The 14,134-nt window shown below is 34.2% G+C and overlaps 1 protein-coding gene and 2 long non-coding RNA genes across 4 annotated transcripts; 2 read left to right on the forward strand and 1 right to left on the reverse strand.

Annotated features, from left to right (window-relative positions):
- Positions 1-3,087: 3,087 nt before the first annotated feature.
- On the forward strand, positions 3,088-6,198 carry LOC130469423 (uncharacterized). 2 transcript variants are annotated; one of them, XR_008929958.1, is made up of 4 exons: positions 3,088-3,357; positions 4,177-4,281; positions 4,737-4,861; positions 6,039-6,198. It is a non-coding gene; the product is annotated as an uncharacterized lncRNA (long non-coding RNA). The 2 variants fall into 2 exon arrangements; XR_008929957.1 differs by having other exon boundaries at positions 4,737-6,198.
- A 226-nt stretch (positions 6,199-6,424) lies between these two features.
- LOC130469424 (uncharacterized) lies at positions 6,425-7,768 on the forward strand. The gene is made up of 3 exons (XR_008929959.1): positions 6,425-6,467; positions 7,322-7,417; positions 7,500-7,768. It is a non-coding gene; the product is annotated as an uncharacterized lncRNA (long non-coding RNA).
- Positions 7,769-11,540: 3,772 nt separating this feature from the next.
- On the reverse strand, positions 11,541-12,120 carry LOC130470105 (two-pore potassium channel 1-like). Its single transcript, XM_056839691.1, has 3 exons — positions 12,116-12,120; positions 11,776-11,958; positions 11,541-11,685 (listed from the first exon to the last, which is right to left on the reverse strand). Exons 1-3 carry the CDS (start codon positions 12,118-12,120, stop codon positions 11,541-11,543), a joined length of 333 nt encoding a protein of 110 aa, XP_056695669.1.
- Between the last annotated feature and the right edge of the window lie 2,014 nt (positions 12,121-14,134).

Below are 14,134 nucleotides of genomic sequence, written 5' to 3' on the forward strand. Positions count from 1 at the left end.
GCGAATCATGTGAACTTATATGCTATGAATTCATGTTTGATGATTGGGAATGATTATGTTGTTATGAATTCATGTTTAATGTTGAGAACGAGCATGTTATTATTATTATTGAATCTATATGAACGAGCATGTTATGAATTGAATTATGCCTTATAGATTCTATTGAACTATCATGTTATAGACTTTTATAATCGTTGAATTATGTCAAGCATGTTGTTCAAGTTGGTTTGCATGTATGAGTATTGCGCATGCAAGTTGTTATTATTATTATGCTATAGTACAGGATGTCTAGCATAATTATTGAGCCAGTCGAATATTGCCAGTGAGAAATATATATTCTACCAAAGGGGTAGAATATGTTAGAGAGTCTATGTGAATTGAATTAAGGACAATTCGTGCTAAGGGCACACCCCGCTTGTTAATAGGCAATGTCGGGTTATCTCAAACAGTGTTTTTGAGAAGGAACAATGGGAGTAATTTCACTTGAGTCTTGTTTGATCACAAGTCCTAAAGAATTAAATTCATGAAGTGTCATTGTTGAATTGTTTAATTGTTCAATTGTTCAATTGTTTGTATGTTGTGTCTTGAGTCGCCTTGAACATAATATACTAATTAACGTAAAGTGTAAAGAGCTTCAAAACTCTTGGAACGTATATACCTTGAGTATGAACAATGGGGGGAGTCTTGCCGGAAAACTTGTACTCCAAGAATGATACAAGACGTTGTTTCATTCTCTTTTATGTCGTTGTGCATTGGAATTCCTGTCGGTATGGCCCGACTGTCGGTAGTAGCCCGACTTATTTTGGTGTATGGTTGGCTCCCATCACCCTTTCTTTCCTTTTGAGGATACTTTACTTTACCCGTTCGAAGCTACTTTTAATTAAACTGTGACTCAAGAGTCGTGTCAAGTGTCGAGTCTTGTCTCCGTGTTTACTCGTTTATTTTATGGCTTTTGCATGTGGATTATTTAATTGTCGAGTGAAGCATGTTAGGATAGAATGTTATTCTAGCTTGTCCGTACTCAGCTTTTGCTGACTTCGTGCTTCATGTCTTCTGGTCATGGCCTTCGCCTTAATGACCCTATGATGATCCATCAATTGCATTTGCGTTGTTGGGGAGTAGATTTTCAATAAAGCAGGTTTGTAGAGATAACTTGCGGGAGAAGTTATCATGGGATTCGAGTTGAGAGTTTTATGCTTCCGTAATTTATAAACTCTATTTCTATTTATAGTCATGACTAATACTACTATTTTCAGTTAATGGATTTCAAACGGTTTGTTTTAGTTTGGGCCTCAACGGTTCCAACTTGTTTTAATGACCATTAACTATTTATTTAATATGTTTTGAAAGTTAGTTATTTCCGTTGCGTAATTCTGGTAAATAGCCTTAGCCGTTATCACGGTGGCGGTAATATCTTGGTAATTCCTGTGTTTTAAGTTGGAAAATGTTTTATAAAAAGCAAGGAATTATTGGGGTGTTACAATTATGCTTTATAGATTCTATTGAACTATCATGTTATGGACTTTTATAATCGTTGATTTATGTCAAGCATGTTGTTCAAGTTGGTTTGCATGTATGAGTATTGCGCATGCAAGTTGTTATTATTATTATGCTATAGTACAGGATGTCTAGCATATATATATTGAGCCAGTCGAATATTGTCAGTGAGCAATATATATTCTACCAAGGGGTAGAATATGTTAGAGAGTCTATGTGAATTGAATTAAGGACAATTCGTGCTAAGGGCACACCCCACTTGTTAATAGGCAATGTCGGTTATCTCAAACAGTGTTTTTGAGAAGGAACAACGGGAGTAATTTCACTTGAGTCTATGTTTGATCACAAGTCCTAAAGAAGTAAAATAATGAAGTGTCATTGTTGAATTGTTTAGTTGTTCAATTGTTGTATGTTGTGTCTTGAGTAGATTCTTGAGTCGCCTTGAACATAATATACTAATTAACGTAAAGTGGAACCCAAAGAGCTTCAAAACTCTTGAAACGTATATACCTTGAGTATGAACAATGGGGGGAGTCTTGCCCGAAAAGTTGTACTCCTAGAATGATACAAGAAGTTGTTTCATTCTTCTTTTTATGCCGTTGTGCATTGGAATTCCTGTCGGTATGGCCCGACTGTCGGTATAGCCCGACTGTCGGTAGTAGCCCGACTTATTTTGGTGTTTGGTTGGCTCCCATCACCCTTTCTTTCCTTTTGAGAATACTTTACTTTACCCGTTCGAAGCTACTTTTTACTAAACTGTGAGTCAAGAGTCGTGTTAGGTGTCGAGTCTTGTCTCCATGTTTGTCTGTTTATTATATGGCTTTTTCATGTGGATCATTTAAATTGTCGAGTGAAGCATGTTAGGATAGAATGTTATTCTAGCTTGTTCGTACTCAACTTTTGCTGACCTCGTGCTTCATGTCTTCTGGTCATGGCCTTTGCCTTAATGACCCTATGATGATCCATCAATTGCAATTGCGGTGTTGGGGAGTAGATTTTTAATAAAGCAGGTTTGTAGAGATAACTTGCGGGAGAAGTTATCATGGGATTCAAGTTGAGAGTTTTATTCTTCCGTATTTTATAAACTCTATTTTTAATTACAGTCATGACTAATACTATTTATAGTTAATGGATTTTCAAATGGTTTAATACTTTGAATTTGGGCCTCAATGGTTCCAACTTGTTTTAATAAACATTAACTATTTATTTAATGTGTTTTGAAAGTTAGTTAATTCCGCTGCGTAATTCTGGTAAATAGCCTTAGTCGTTATCACGGTGGCGATAATATCTTGGTAATTCCCGTGTTTTAAGTCGGAAAATGTTTTATAAAAAGCAAAGAATTATTAGGGTGTTACACGCACTACAACAAAAACATTAATTAACAGCGCCTAATTAATAGCACTTATCAAAAAGCGCTATTATTTGTATGAAATAACAACACTTTATTTTATATTGCTATTAAAAAAAAGCAATCTTAATTTCTACTTAATATAATGCAGCGCTTTTCTTTAAACGCTATGATTAATAGGTATAGTAATTTATAAAAAATAGAAAGCCAAAACCAAATTAAAGAATCATAACCCTTGATGATCAGGCACCGCCTAAATTTCTTTCCCACGTTCTCCATCTTCCTTCCTTTGCCCTACCACGACTTCCACAGTTAAGATCGAGTTCCCAATCGAATTCAATTCAGTCCAACTTGACTCAAACCGAAATTTCCCTAATCCAAAATTACAGAGTTCACTTCAATCCAAATCCATAGCTTTTCGTACTTTCAATTCTTCTCCGGCGAACGTTTCTGGGCGGCAACGTATTTCTGGCGGACATATTTCCCGGCTGTGTGTGGTTGAATTATCAATTGTGAGTGTCTTCTAAATTAGCAATTCAATTGCGTTTTTCAGGATTTTTAATTGTAAATTTGCTAGTTTTATTAGCAATTTGATATGATTGTTTATCACCTAGTGATATTGGATGTTGGGGGTCATTAGATCTTTCTGATTATGTGAATGTTAGAAACTTTATGATTCTTTGAATTTAGAAATATTGTTTTAGGAATTAGGAATTAAATCGTTGTTATTGTTGTTGCAATTGTTTTGTTTATTGTTGAGTGGTTACAATTTAGCAAAACAAGGGAATGACTTATTACCAGTGAAGCTGTGAATCAACACATAATGACAGAACCAAGCAAGGGAGGGAAATTTATGATTTACAGAGTAGTTCACAAAGAGCATTGAGTTAGTCGTTTATTTCAGGTTGTCAGTCACAGGTTTTAATGATTCAATTTGCATTCAGTTTACACCAGCTTCAACCAAGTTAGCTATGTTACATTGTTATGACCTGACATGAGATTCCTGATGTTCACTTGATTGTGTATTAGCTGGTGTTTTGCCTAAAAGATTCAATAGAAAGTTAAGAAAATTTGACTAGAATGATCCCATTGTCTATTTAAAATCCAAGTAAGAAAATGTCCTTGGTCTGGTAGATGATTTCAAGGGATCCTCCTTTGTTAGTGTGCAATGATCCTCATTCTAAAAGCGTATGTCACGAATTTAAGCAGGGTCTTAGAAGGACACTTAAACTTGGATGCTAATAATTTGTCATGTGATGATTGATAATGTGAATTTTGCAGATGATTAAACTGTGTTGATAATGTGATGATTGATAATGTGAATTTTGCAGATAATAAACTGTGTTTATTATTGGTTGAAGTTGTGGTTCCTCAAATGCTCGGGTTAACCAGAGTGCAAAATCAGTCGAGAAGCGGTAGATCTTTGCCTGTTGCAGGTTGTTTTTCTTTCACCATCAATTATATTTTGTTCAAATTTTGTTTATGTTAGTTTTTTGTTTTGGTGTATAAGGAGCCATGAAGAACAGCAAGAATCGATCAAGGTACCACCTTCCGAGACTTTAACGAACAAAACTAACCGGCCTTTAGAAATTAGTTATGTTACTAGTTGTCTTGAAAGAAAAGAGAAGGGTAGTATGTAAAAGTAACAGAAAGCTGATTTCCATTTTTTCTTGCATTTACCGAGTAATGTTGGATCTCGTTTAACCTGTTTTGTAAGTTGAATCAGTTGTGTTTGTTAGAGTATAATGATTTTGTGGTGCTTTTCTCGCATGTCTATAATGTCATGATTTACATGATGCTAGTCTAAAAGGTATGCAGATTGGGGTGATGAAGTATATAATATTTAGGTTGTTCTGATCTGATTATATGTTTTTTTTTTTTGTCTTTGTAGACATGGATTTTGCTGATCCAAAGTGGAAGGGTAATGTCATAGGTAAAATCGTCTTAGCTGCTGGGTTAATTGCATTTTGCCTTATTATGATCTAGCAGTCGCCAACTTTCAACAGCCCGATCCAAGTATGTTTACTACCATAACCTTTCATTTATATCTCGCTATTAGAGGCTTTGTTTACTCCAGTTTACTTCTTAGCTCAAATCTTATTATATCTCTTATGGTACCTCATGATTGGTAAAGCATGTTGCTCCGTCACTTCTCAGTTGGTTTTAATGATTACGTGTCTGCTGATGATTATGTAATGAGGTGACAATAATAGGATGGAAGGGATTTTACTTTCACACCTGACAATTAGAGGATTCTAAGAACTGAACTTGGAAACTAAAAGTTGTTGCTTTTCATATCAGGCCTGATCACTAGGTTTGAATTTTGTTGCATCTGACTTTGGAAACATTGGGTAATAGAGGGTATGTTACAAAAGTTATGCTTTTATCTAGAAGCATATGTTTCCCTGTTCTTGTCTGCATAATTCTTTGTACTTCGTACCTGCAGAGGTTTAGTTTTCATCTTTTGTGGGTTTTTCAGATTTTGTCTGCCCTCCTTTTTGCTGATATTATGCATGCAGTTTAGAACTGTATGTTTTCCTACATGTTTGCAGCTTTATCCGCCTTTACCTTGTCTGGCTTTGTGTATCTCCCTCTAGCCTCTTTTTTTTCTATAACTATTGTTTCCATTGGTAACGTTTAATAAGACATTTCAATAAGCATTTGTGCTACAGAACACTGAAGTCCTCCTTGGAAAACAAGTGGACATTTAATTACTTCATAGTTGATAGGATAATTGACATGCTTTTCCACATAAAAGATGTGCCATTGGCAAAGAGTTATTCTTCTCTTGAAGTTAAAAGAAGATTTCACGTCTTAAGATGTTGGAAGTCAAAGTATCTGCTTTATATATGCTTGAGCATGGTGTTCAACTATTTACCATGGCTTCATCTATGTGTTACTTTTCTTTACTTAGTTGGCCATGTGGGAGTCTCTGGGATCTTCTTCATGGTAATTTATTCTCTGAATGACAAGCTTTAACTAGATATCTGTCACGTCTCATTTTTTCTATAACAAGCTCCGTGTGACAAGTTTCTACTTTGTGTGTATTATTAGTTAGTATTGTTATGAGTGGCTAGAGAGTTCCACTAAAAACTTGTGTTTCCCACTTTATGAGTTTTTTTGCTACAACTTTCTCCTTTTTCGTTTCCTCTATGCTAGTCTGACAGTGATTTTCTCCATCATTTTGCACTAGACTCTGGCTATGATTTTTTTGTTATTGATTTGGAACACGGTTATGGTGGGATATCCGAGGCTCTGTCTTGCCTCAACACCCTCGTTGCTTCTCAAACTCCGGCTATTCTCCGATTGCCTGAGTGCTCTGCTGTGTGGGCTAAGAAGGCCCTGGATTTGGGTCTACAAGGGCTTATGTTCCCCATGATTCACACCCTAGAGTTGGCTAAAGAGGTGTTTCTTATTGCCGCTATCCACCAACTGGTATTTGAGGGGTGGTTATGGCTCATCCCATTGCCCGGGCTTCCAAGTATGGTATTGACCCAACATACCTGGACTGGTGTGAAGAGGAGCTGCTCATCATGTGCCAGAGACTCCCATTATCCCAGAGAAGAAAACCGCGATCATGCGTGATAAGGATTTTAAGACTGCAATAGATTGCTATTCACAGGTATGTAAACCTTCTCATTTCCCATCCCTATAATGGAAAGGAGGGCTGAAAGCAAGCTCTATTAAGCATAATCACATATTGTAGGGTCCTAGTGATCAATAATAGGTTAGTTGTAGGCCTGTAACCTCAGGAAGTCATTTATACATAACTCTGCTTTTTTAATGGATTCGTAACTAGTTGAATTGAACTTCATGTAGGGCAAGTAATGACCTAATAAATCCATCAAGATTCTTCTATTTTATGATGTTCATGTTTAGTAAAGTCGATCCTTAAGTTTATTGATCAAAGGAGTTGCCTCTATTTTTATGACTAATACTTCGTTTATCCAAACTGGAACTGCTCCCATAAGTAAGAAGTTTTAAGTAACATTTAAGAGTAGAAAATTTAATAATGATCGGCAAAAGAAGTAGGACTTTTTTGGGATGGGGTAATATAGCAACAAATTTTCAAATAGTTCTCAAGCGCACTGTTTGAACTGAAATTTCTTGTGGGAAGTTCATAGATGTTGGAACTATCTGAGATACAAGTAGGTCTGTAGGTGGCGGAAAACTAAATAAGAGACTACCTTGATATGCCAGGTAGTCTCTTTTTTTTGCCTATGCTTATGTAGAACAAGGAGTTTTAAGTTTTCTTCATTTGCTATTATTTTTTATTGCTCGCTTTGGGTATTAATGCTTTTACTCGTTGGTATGATCTTTGAATTTTATGTGATTTGAGTCACAGATACAAATTATGATTATGTTTATTACAATTTTTATTACAAGCAATTTTTATTATAATTATGGTTTTGTTTATTACGATTTTTATTTGTTTATAAGTATCCATAAATAATTGATCTTGTTTTTCTTGTATAGTGTCCTTGGCAAAAGAATGTCATGGATTTTGGATATTATGTCATGAGATTCATGAAAGAGATCATCGACCATAAGCAAACTCGAATATTTGAAGATGTATGTATTTTTCTTTGTTCAATTAAGCCTAGACATAATTATATGCATTGTCACTAATTATGTTAATTTTCTCATTTTGTAGTACTTTCATGATTGCAATGTTCCTAATTATGATCATGGACAAATTGATGAAGTAAGAGCTTAATGGACGCGTCATGGTCTTCTCGTGTGAATATTGTGATGTATTAATTATGTTTTTCGACTAGAATTTCTCTAGAACGTTTTAATTTTATTTTATTGGTTTGAAATTAAAAGAAGTACTATATGACAAGGATACTTCTTTCTGTTTTCTAGTTTGTTTTTATTCTAATGTGTATTTAGGCATATATGATTTTAAGTTATGCACGAGACATCGAGACGTTTATTTGATATGATAGAAATGAAGTTGGATCTTATATATATATATTCAATTTGATTACTCTGTGCAAGCTCTAAAATGTTTTTATATTTTATTACAGGTATTTAATAATTAAAAATTAAAATAAAAAAAGAGCCCGACAAAAATTAAAAACTGCACTTAAACAAAAGCGCTTTTTAGTTACACGCTATTAATTAATTTAAATTAAATTAATCATAAAATTTCCCGCCATACGGAAGCTTTAATAGCGCTTACATATTGAATGCTGTTAAATGAGATAATAATGACAGCGCTTTTTTAAAGTGCTGTCATTCTTTTAACAGCGCTGCTAATTAACAGCGCTTTAAAAGCGCTGTCTTTCTTTAAAAAAAGCGCTATTAAAAGCTTATTTTGTTGTAGTGACGGGTAGCTTTACAGCCATTAGATTCAATTGATCGACGGCTGAGATTAGTTCTTTGTTCTCATCTTAAGGGGTGGTTCTCACCAGATCCTGATTCTCTCTCTTTCTCTCTATATATATAAGTCTTATATGCACGCGATGCGTGCGAATATAAGAAAGTAGGTTTGTATTACTCCGTATTACATTTCAACCCAAATAACATTTGAAAAATTATAAAACGAATTAGACTTTTCTCTTGTTCAACACCCTATAAAGAGGCGTTTTTTATTCCACTTTGACTTGACCGTTCTCTATTCTCTTTCTAGCTAGAATCGAACAATGAGGAGTACACAACAATTACCATATTTAATATTTCTCTTTTGTTTTATAGTGTAGAATTGTTACATTAGACAATCGTTTTCTATTCTTCCTTTCTTTCAAAAAAAAGATAAAATAAATTAACAACGCATCAAAGATATACAGAGTAGACAATTTTAATATACGTTCTACGCGAAGGATTTGAGAGTTTGCCCTTGTTTTCCAGCCTCTTAGCAAGTTCAAGGGAAGCAATTGTATTAGCCCCTGATGACATACAACCTACATATTCAACAAAGTGAAAAATCAGATAATAGTGCTATTAACATCTAACAGACAGGACATTGTGCTGTCAACTTATTACAACAGGCAAGTCTAAATCCAGACAACTTATTAAAGGACAGAAGAAAATTAATTTGTAGGAAGAATAGACAGGAGAAGTACCGAAGCATGGACATATGGCCAATATGAAACCGCTCCTCACTTTTTCCAACAAACAGTTGGTTCCCCGATCCCCAGCTTCTGCCATGACCAGTTATCCCTTTTTTTGCAAATAAACATCAAGTTCTAGTGAGTTATAAATAGAACAGCAACAAAGTTTTCTGCAAGTTTGCTTTAAATCCTAAGCAGATGAGCTTTTCCTTACCTGCATCATCAAGTTGGCCTTCAAATTTTCAACTGCTAAATAATGATGCTAAAGGTGTTCATCATTATTTACATGAATATTAGCCATACTAAAAGTGTTCAAATGCTAAATGTAGTATTCCTGCAAGCTGAAATTATTAGGCAACATGTGCATCAAAGGCAGTGGAAATTATTCCTGCAAGCTGAAATTCAAAGAGCAATCAATTATAGATCGCAATCCACATCAGGTAATCCTTCCGATACAACTTGCAGACACGAATATCGATGTCAAGAAACATAGTGATAGTATTCTACTGATACGTTAGCTAGGTGAATAGGGGGACCATGTTTGTATGCCTGTATAGCAATGCCCTGCACTTGGATAATTTTTATGGCGTTAACTATTTGAGTTTTGGAACGACCAGTTTCAGGAGCTTTAGAAATCCCTATATGAATGGGATGAGTTTTAGCATTCTATCAGTGAATGCTGATTAAATGCTACTTGCTCACCATTTCTGATAGGGATAATATAAAGTACTAAGCAGAAACTTTTATCTTATAGAATCTACAAATGAAGTTGTTTCTCCTAGCTAGAATATCAAAGATTTTATCGGAGGAACTTAAGTAAGTTGTCTAAATTTCCTTACAAAATTTGATATGATGTGATTAAAGTTATTTGTGGCGACTCGCTGACTTGGTATCAAATTTAGGATTTAGAAATCCAATCCATGCCTTGAGACATGAGTTTACTTTACGAATAAGCCTATTTGGTTAGCAAATATCTGAATCAGGTTGGAATAAGAAAACCTCATTCCTGCTGTTTTCTTTTGCCATTTTTTTTTTGAAAGTCTGATACCAAGTATCAGATTAAGCTCCCAGCAAACTAACACAGACTTATTAATCTGGGATCTCTATTAATATTATATCTAGTACGATATGAAAGTTTGTGATGTAATGATGATCAGAAGTTTGTGACTTTTAGGATTGCTGTATAAATATCACTCCGTAATTAATTGATTATTGACTATGAATTTCACTCCGTAATCAATGGAAATTATTCTTTTAGGGTGTGTTTGGTATTATTTCCAGGTTTTAGTCTTTAGTTTTAATAAAACTTAAAACTGTTTTTGATTTTGTTCTGTTATTAATTGAATAGTTAAGGATGCAAAGTTAAGGATTTTTAGCCATTGTTCTTACATATTCCTGCTTTTGTGATATGTATGTGGTTTATGCCATTGAATTATTCAGTTTTAGCTCAAAAACGAATGTTGACCAGGAATTTGCTTTAGAAAACACATTATTTCGACTAAACTACAAATTGCCACTGATGGCCGGTGCACATTTACCCTGATACAACCTGATTTATTGTTGAAGAATCAAATACCTATTTTCATCAATAATTAGACTGGAGTCAAATGTTAGACAAATATAAGTGATGCAATTACTCAGTTATGGTTCAATCCTCTTCCCATCACTTAGTTTAAGTAGTGACATTAGGAAATCATCTGAACAAAGGGAGGCATGAATGCTAATCAAGCCTAGGCCTTTTCTTCTCTTTCTTCCATATAGGGAGCTTTCGAAGATCCCACCCCGCTAACCTCATCAGCCCTTTTCTTTATAATCAAACAACCTGGTTATCCCATGTAATGGACAATAATCAGCCAGTGTGATAGGTCTTTCTTCTAAGACCACAATTTTTTAGTTCACTTTAACGCACAATTTCAAGCCTTATATCACAAAAACATAATACAGAACTAAACAAACTTGATTGAAAACCCATACCATGTAAAATCAGACAGTAAAATCAGCTCGTTTCTTCTATAATCATCATCATCATCATCGAGCTCCGCGAAAAACTATTTACCACCTAAATTTCAAGAAAATCAATTAACCGAAATCTTCAGGAAAATCATAGGATTAGAAAATAGTGAAATCAAAAGATGCAGTACGTATTGTTTGTCTCAGAGATGTTGAATTCAGCAGCAACTGATTGAAGCCACTCATTTTCTCTTTACTCTTTAAGTAAACAAACAACAGATGTGTTACACTTGAACTCGGAATCTGTGAACGTGTCAATCTGATTCAAAAAATAAATAAAAAAACTCAGTAAGATCACTATCATCATATCATTAGAAAACAGTGAAATCAAAAGATGCAATACAAATTCCCATAAACAAATAATATCCAAAAACAACTCTTCATTCTCCAATTTTCGGTCTTTCTCCCTTTTTTCCTCAAATCTCAATTCAATCAAATTAAACAAATTCCCACATTTTAGCACAGTTCAACCAATTAAGAGTTTAAGACCCATAGGCTAACTTGTGGGGAAGCAAACATCGAATAGAAACATTAATTCATAAAGCTTCTAAAACAGTTAGATGATATGGAGTTGTTGTATTAATGTGTACCTCCATCAATGTAATTGAGTTCACCGTGCGGAATGCAGATTATTCTGTGTTTACTATGTCGGCTGCTGTCAATGTTCTTGAATCATCCGCATCTAAATTCCTGAAGCACTCCATCAACATAGTGACATCCTCGGCAGTGATCTTCTCCATCTCTTTTAGCTTCATTATAACAAACTCTGCAGCACTGTAACAAACAAATATATAATGGTTAAGTATAATATAAACTATATATACTTGACTTCGATCATCAATGCTCTTGAATTGCAGAACTCACCTTACGACGTTATCATCATCAAGATCAGCTGCCTGAATGTCAGCATGTGTAAGCTTCCTGGTAAGAACCCAATCCAAGAAGGATTTCTGCCTCCTTTCTGTATACAGTTCAGTAAGGTAGAAAAAGAACTGAGCTAAACATATAGTGCTGCTTAATATCCAAGACACAACAAAAATCCGACCTCTTGAGTTTTCATAAAACAAAAAATTATTTTAAATCCTGGAAGTTTCCCAAATTCTCGGCCAAATTTGATCAATTTCTATCTCAATTACCAACTAAAACCCAAAATAAATTCTACAAATCAAAATTTAACACACATAAAATTACACATACACAAAACCCCATTTAATCTCTACATTTGGATCATGGTTTTATCTGATCAGAACACTAAATCCTACAAATTTTCCAATTTTCAGCCAAAATATATCAACTGCCATCTCAAATACCAACCAAAGCACAGCATTTATTTTGCAGAACAAACATTACAAACAATTGAAACCCCAATTAGTTTCGAGATTAGTGTTCCTTACCGATCAATTGGGATACCCTATTCAGAAGATATGCGGCGATTAGAAGAAGTAGCGGGTCCATTTGCTGAAGTTTGGCATTGATAGCTTTAGTCCTCTAAAATGTCAGATCCACAGAGAAGGATGCGAACAAAGCAAACTATTACATCAATTAACAACCAATGAACACATATAATCAGCATAGTTCAATGTAAATTGTTGAGAATTAGATCAACAACAAAATTAAAAACCCTCAAATGAGCAAGTTGAATAGCTAGAATCACAAAACTTGCACACATTTTTTAAAATTTACTGTGTAAATAAGATAAATTGAGATCCGTAACAACAATTAACAGGCGAAATTTCAAAGCAATTGAAAAATTAATCAAAAAAACAGAGAGAATGAAAGAAATAATTACCATGATAATTCGATGGAGATAATGAGGGAAAACGGGATTAGGTTGCCGAGAAGTGGACGTCGATGGAAGGCCGAGCAGGGTGATGGTGGAGACGGCGGTGATGGCAGACGGCAGGGAAGGTGGAGGAGAGAGAAAGTTTGAGAGAAAAGTGGCGAGGTTTGAATTGAAATGAGAAGCCAAACACGACGAACGGTTTGATCGAGAGTTTCAAAACTCTTTTCCAAAGGGTATAATAGACTTTTTAAAAGGGGACACGAAAAGTGTTGTTACCGAATTGCCCCTCCCCTCTTGGCTTATATAATAGATATATTATATATATATATATATATATATATATATATATATATATATATATATATATATATATATATACATATATATATATATATATATATATATATATGAATGTGTATATATATATCTTAAGGCAATCCATGCCATCTCTCCATGTGTCGCGATGACTTGGCAAATGGCATGGCGTCGTCATATGCACACATTATAGTATTGACTCCTCACCAAAAAAATGTTGGTATCCATCCTCGAACTCATGACCTCTCATATGTGGATGCAAAGTTTTATCTATCAATTCAACAATACAACTTATGATTCTAAAACAATTAAAAAGGAGAAAAGTCATTCTTATGAATGTGTAAAAGTTTAATGCCCAAATTTATGTATTTTTAAGTAACAATTTTTGGTAACAAATATGTTTTTCTTACTTTTATTCATTTAATAATCAAATCATATACCTTTTCTAGAAAATTATTTAGATCAAACATAAAAACTAATCGAGAAAAGAATAGGAAAAAATAATGTTGCGCTTTCTTTTAGCTAATCAAATGTGTTTTTCCCCCTCCGAATGCATCCGACTTTGTAACTTAAAAAGTTTCTTATAAGCCATAAGTAAAATAGTACAAAAATTAAAGTTTTACGTAAATTATGGTAATTACTTAAATATTTAGTTTGTCGATTGTTGGTTAACCAATTTTATTCTTCAACTGCATATATAATGAACTGCATATTATTCTTTACATGCATATATTAAAGAAATTTATAAGTGAAAATGAATAATAACAACTTAAACTATATGCAACACTATGGGGCATCGCTCGGGCCATTAACTAGTTAATCATCAAAATGGCGTTTTCTTGGTAATTAGATTCCAGAATTGCAAAGGAAGTTTCTTCATAAGTAAAATCACAGTCATTATCATCTTTGCAAAAAACTCAAGGTCCCTAATTTGGGGATTATAAGCATAAGGGAGTGTTTCGTGGGACTGGCCCAATTAGATTTGGGCGGTTAATTGAGAAGCTGAGCTTTTTCTTTAGTGTTTTATGAGAGAATAGTAGTAAAAAGAGGCTTAAATTGGTCAAAAAGCTGAGGAATTTTTCTCGGTTTCTTCCAATTTGGGTGAGGATTTTGAGGAATTGCATA

The sequence above is a fragment of the Spinacia oleracea genome, chromosome 3 (genome assembly GCF_020520425.1).
Source record: "Spinacia oleracea cultivar Varoflay chromosome 3, BTI_SOV_V1, whole genome shotgun sequence".
NCBI lineage: Eukaryota > Viridiplantae > Streptophyta > Magnoliopsida > Caryophyllales > Amaranthaceae > Spinacia > Spinacia oleracea.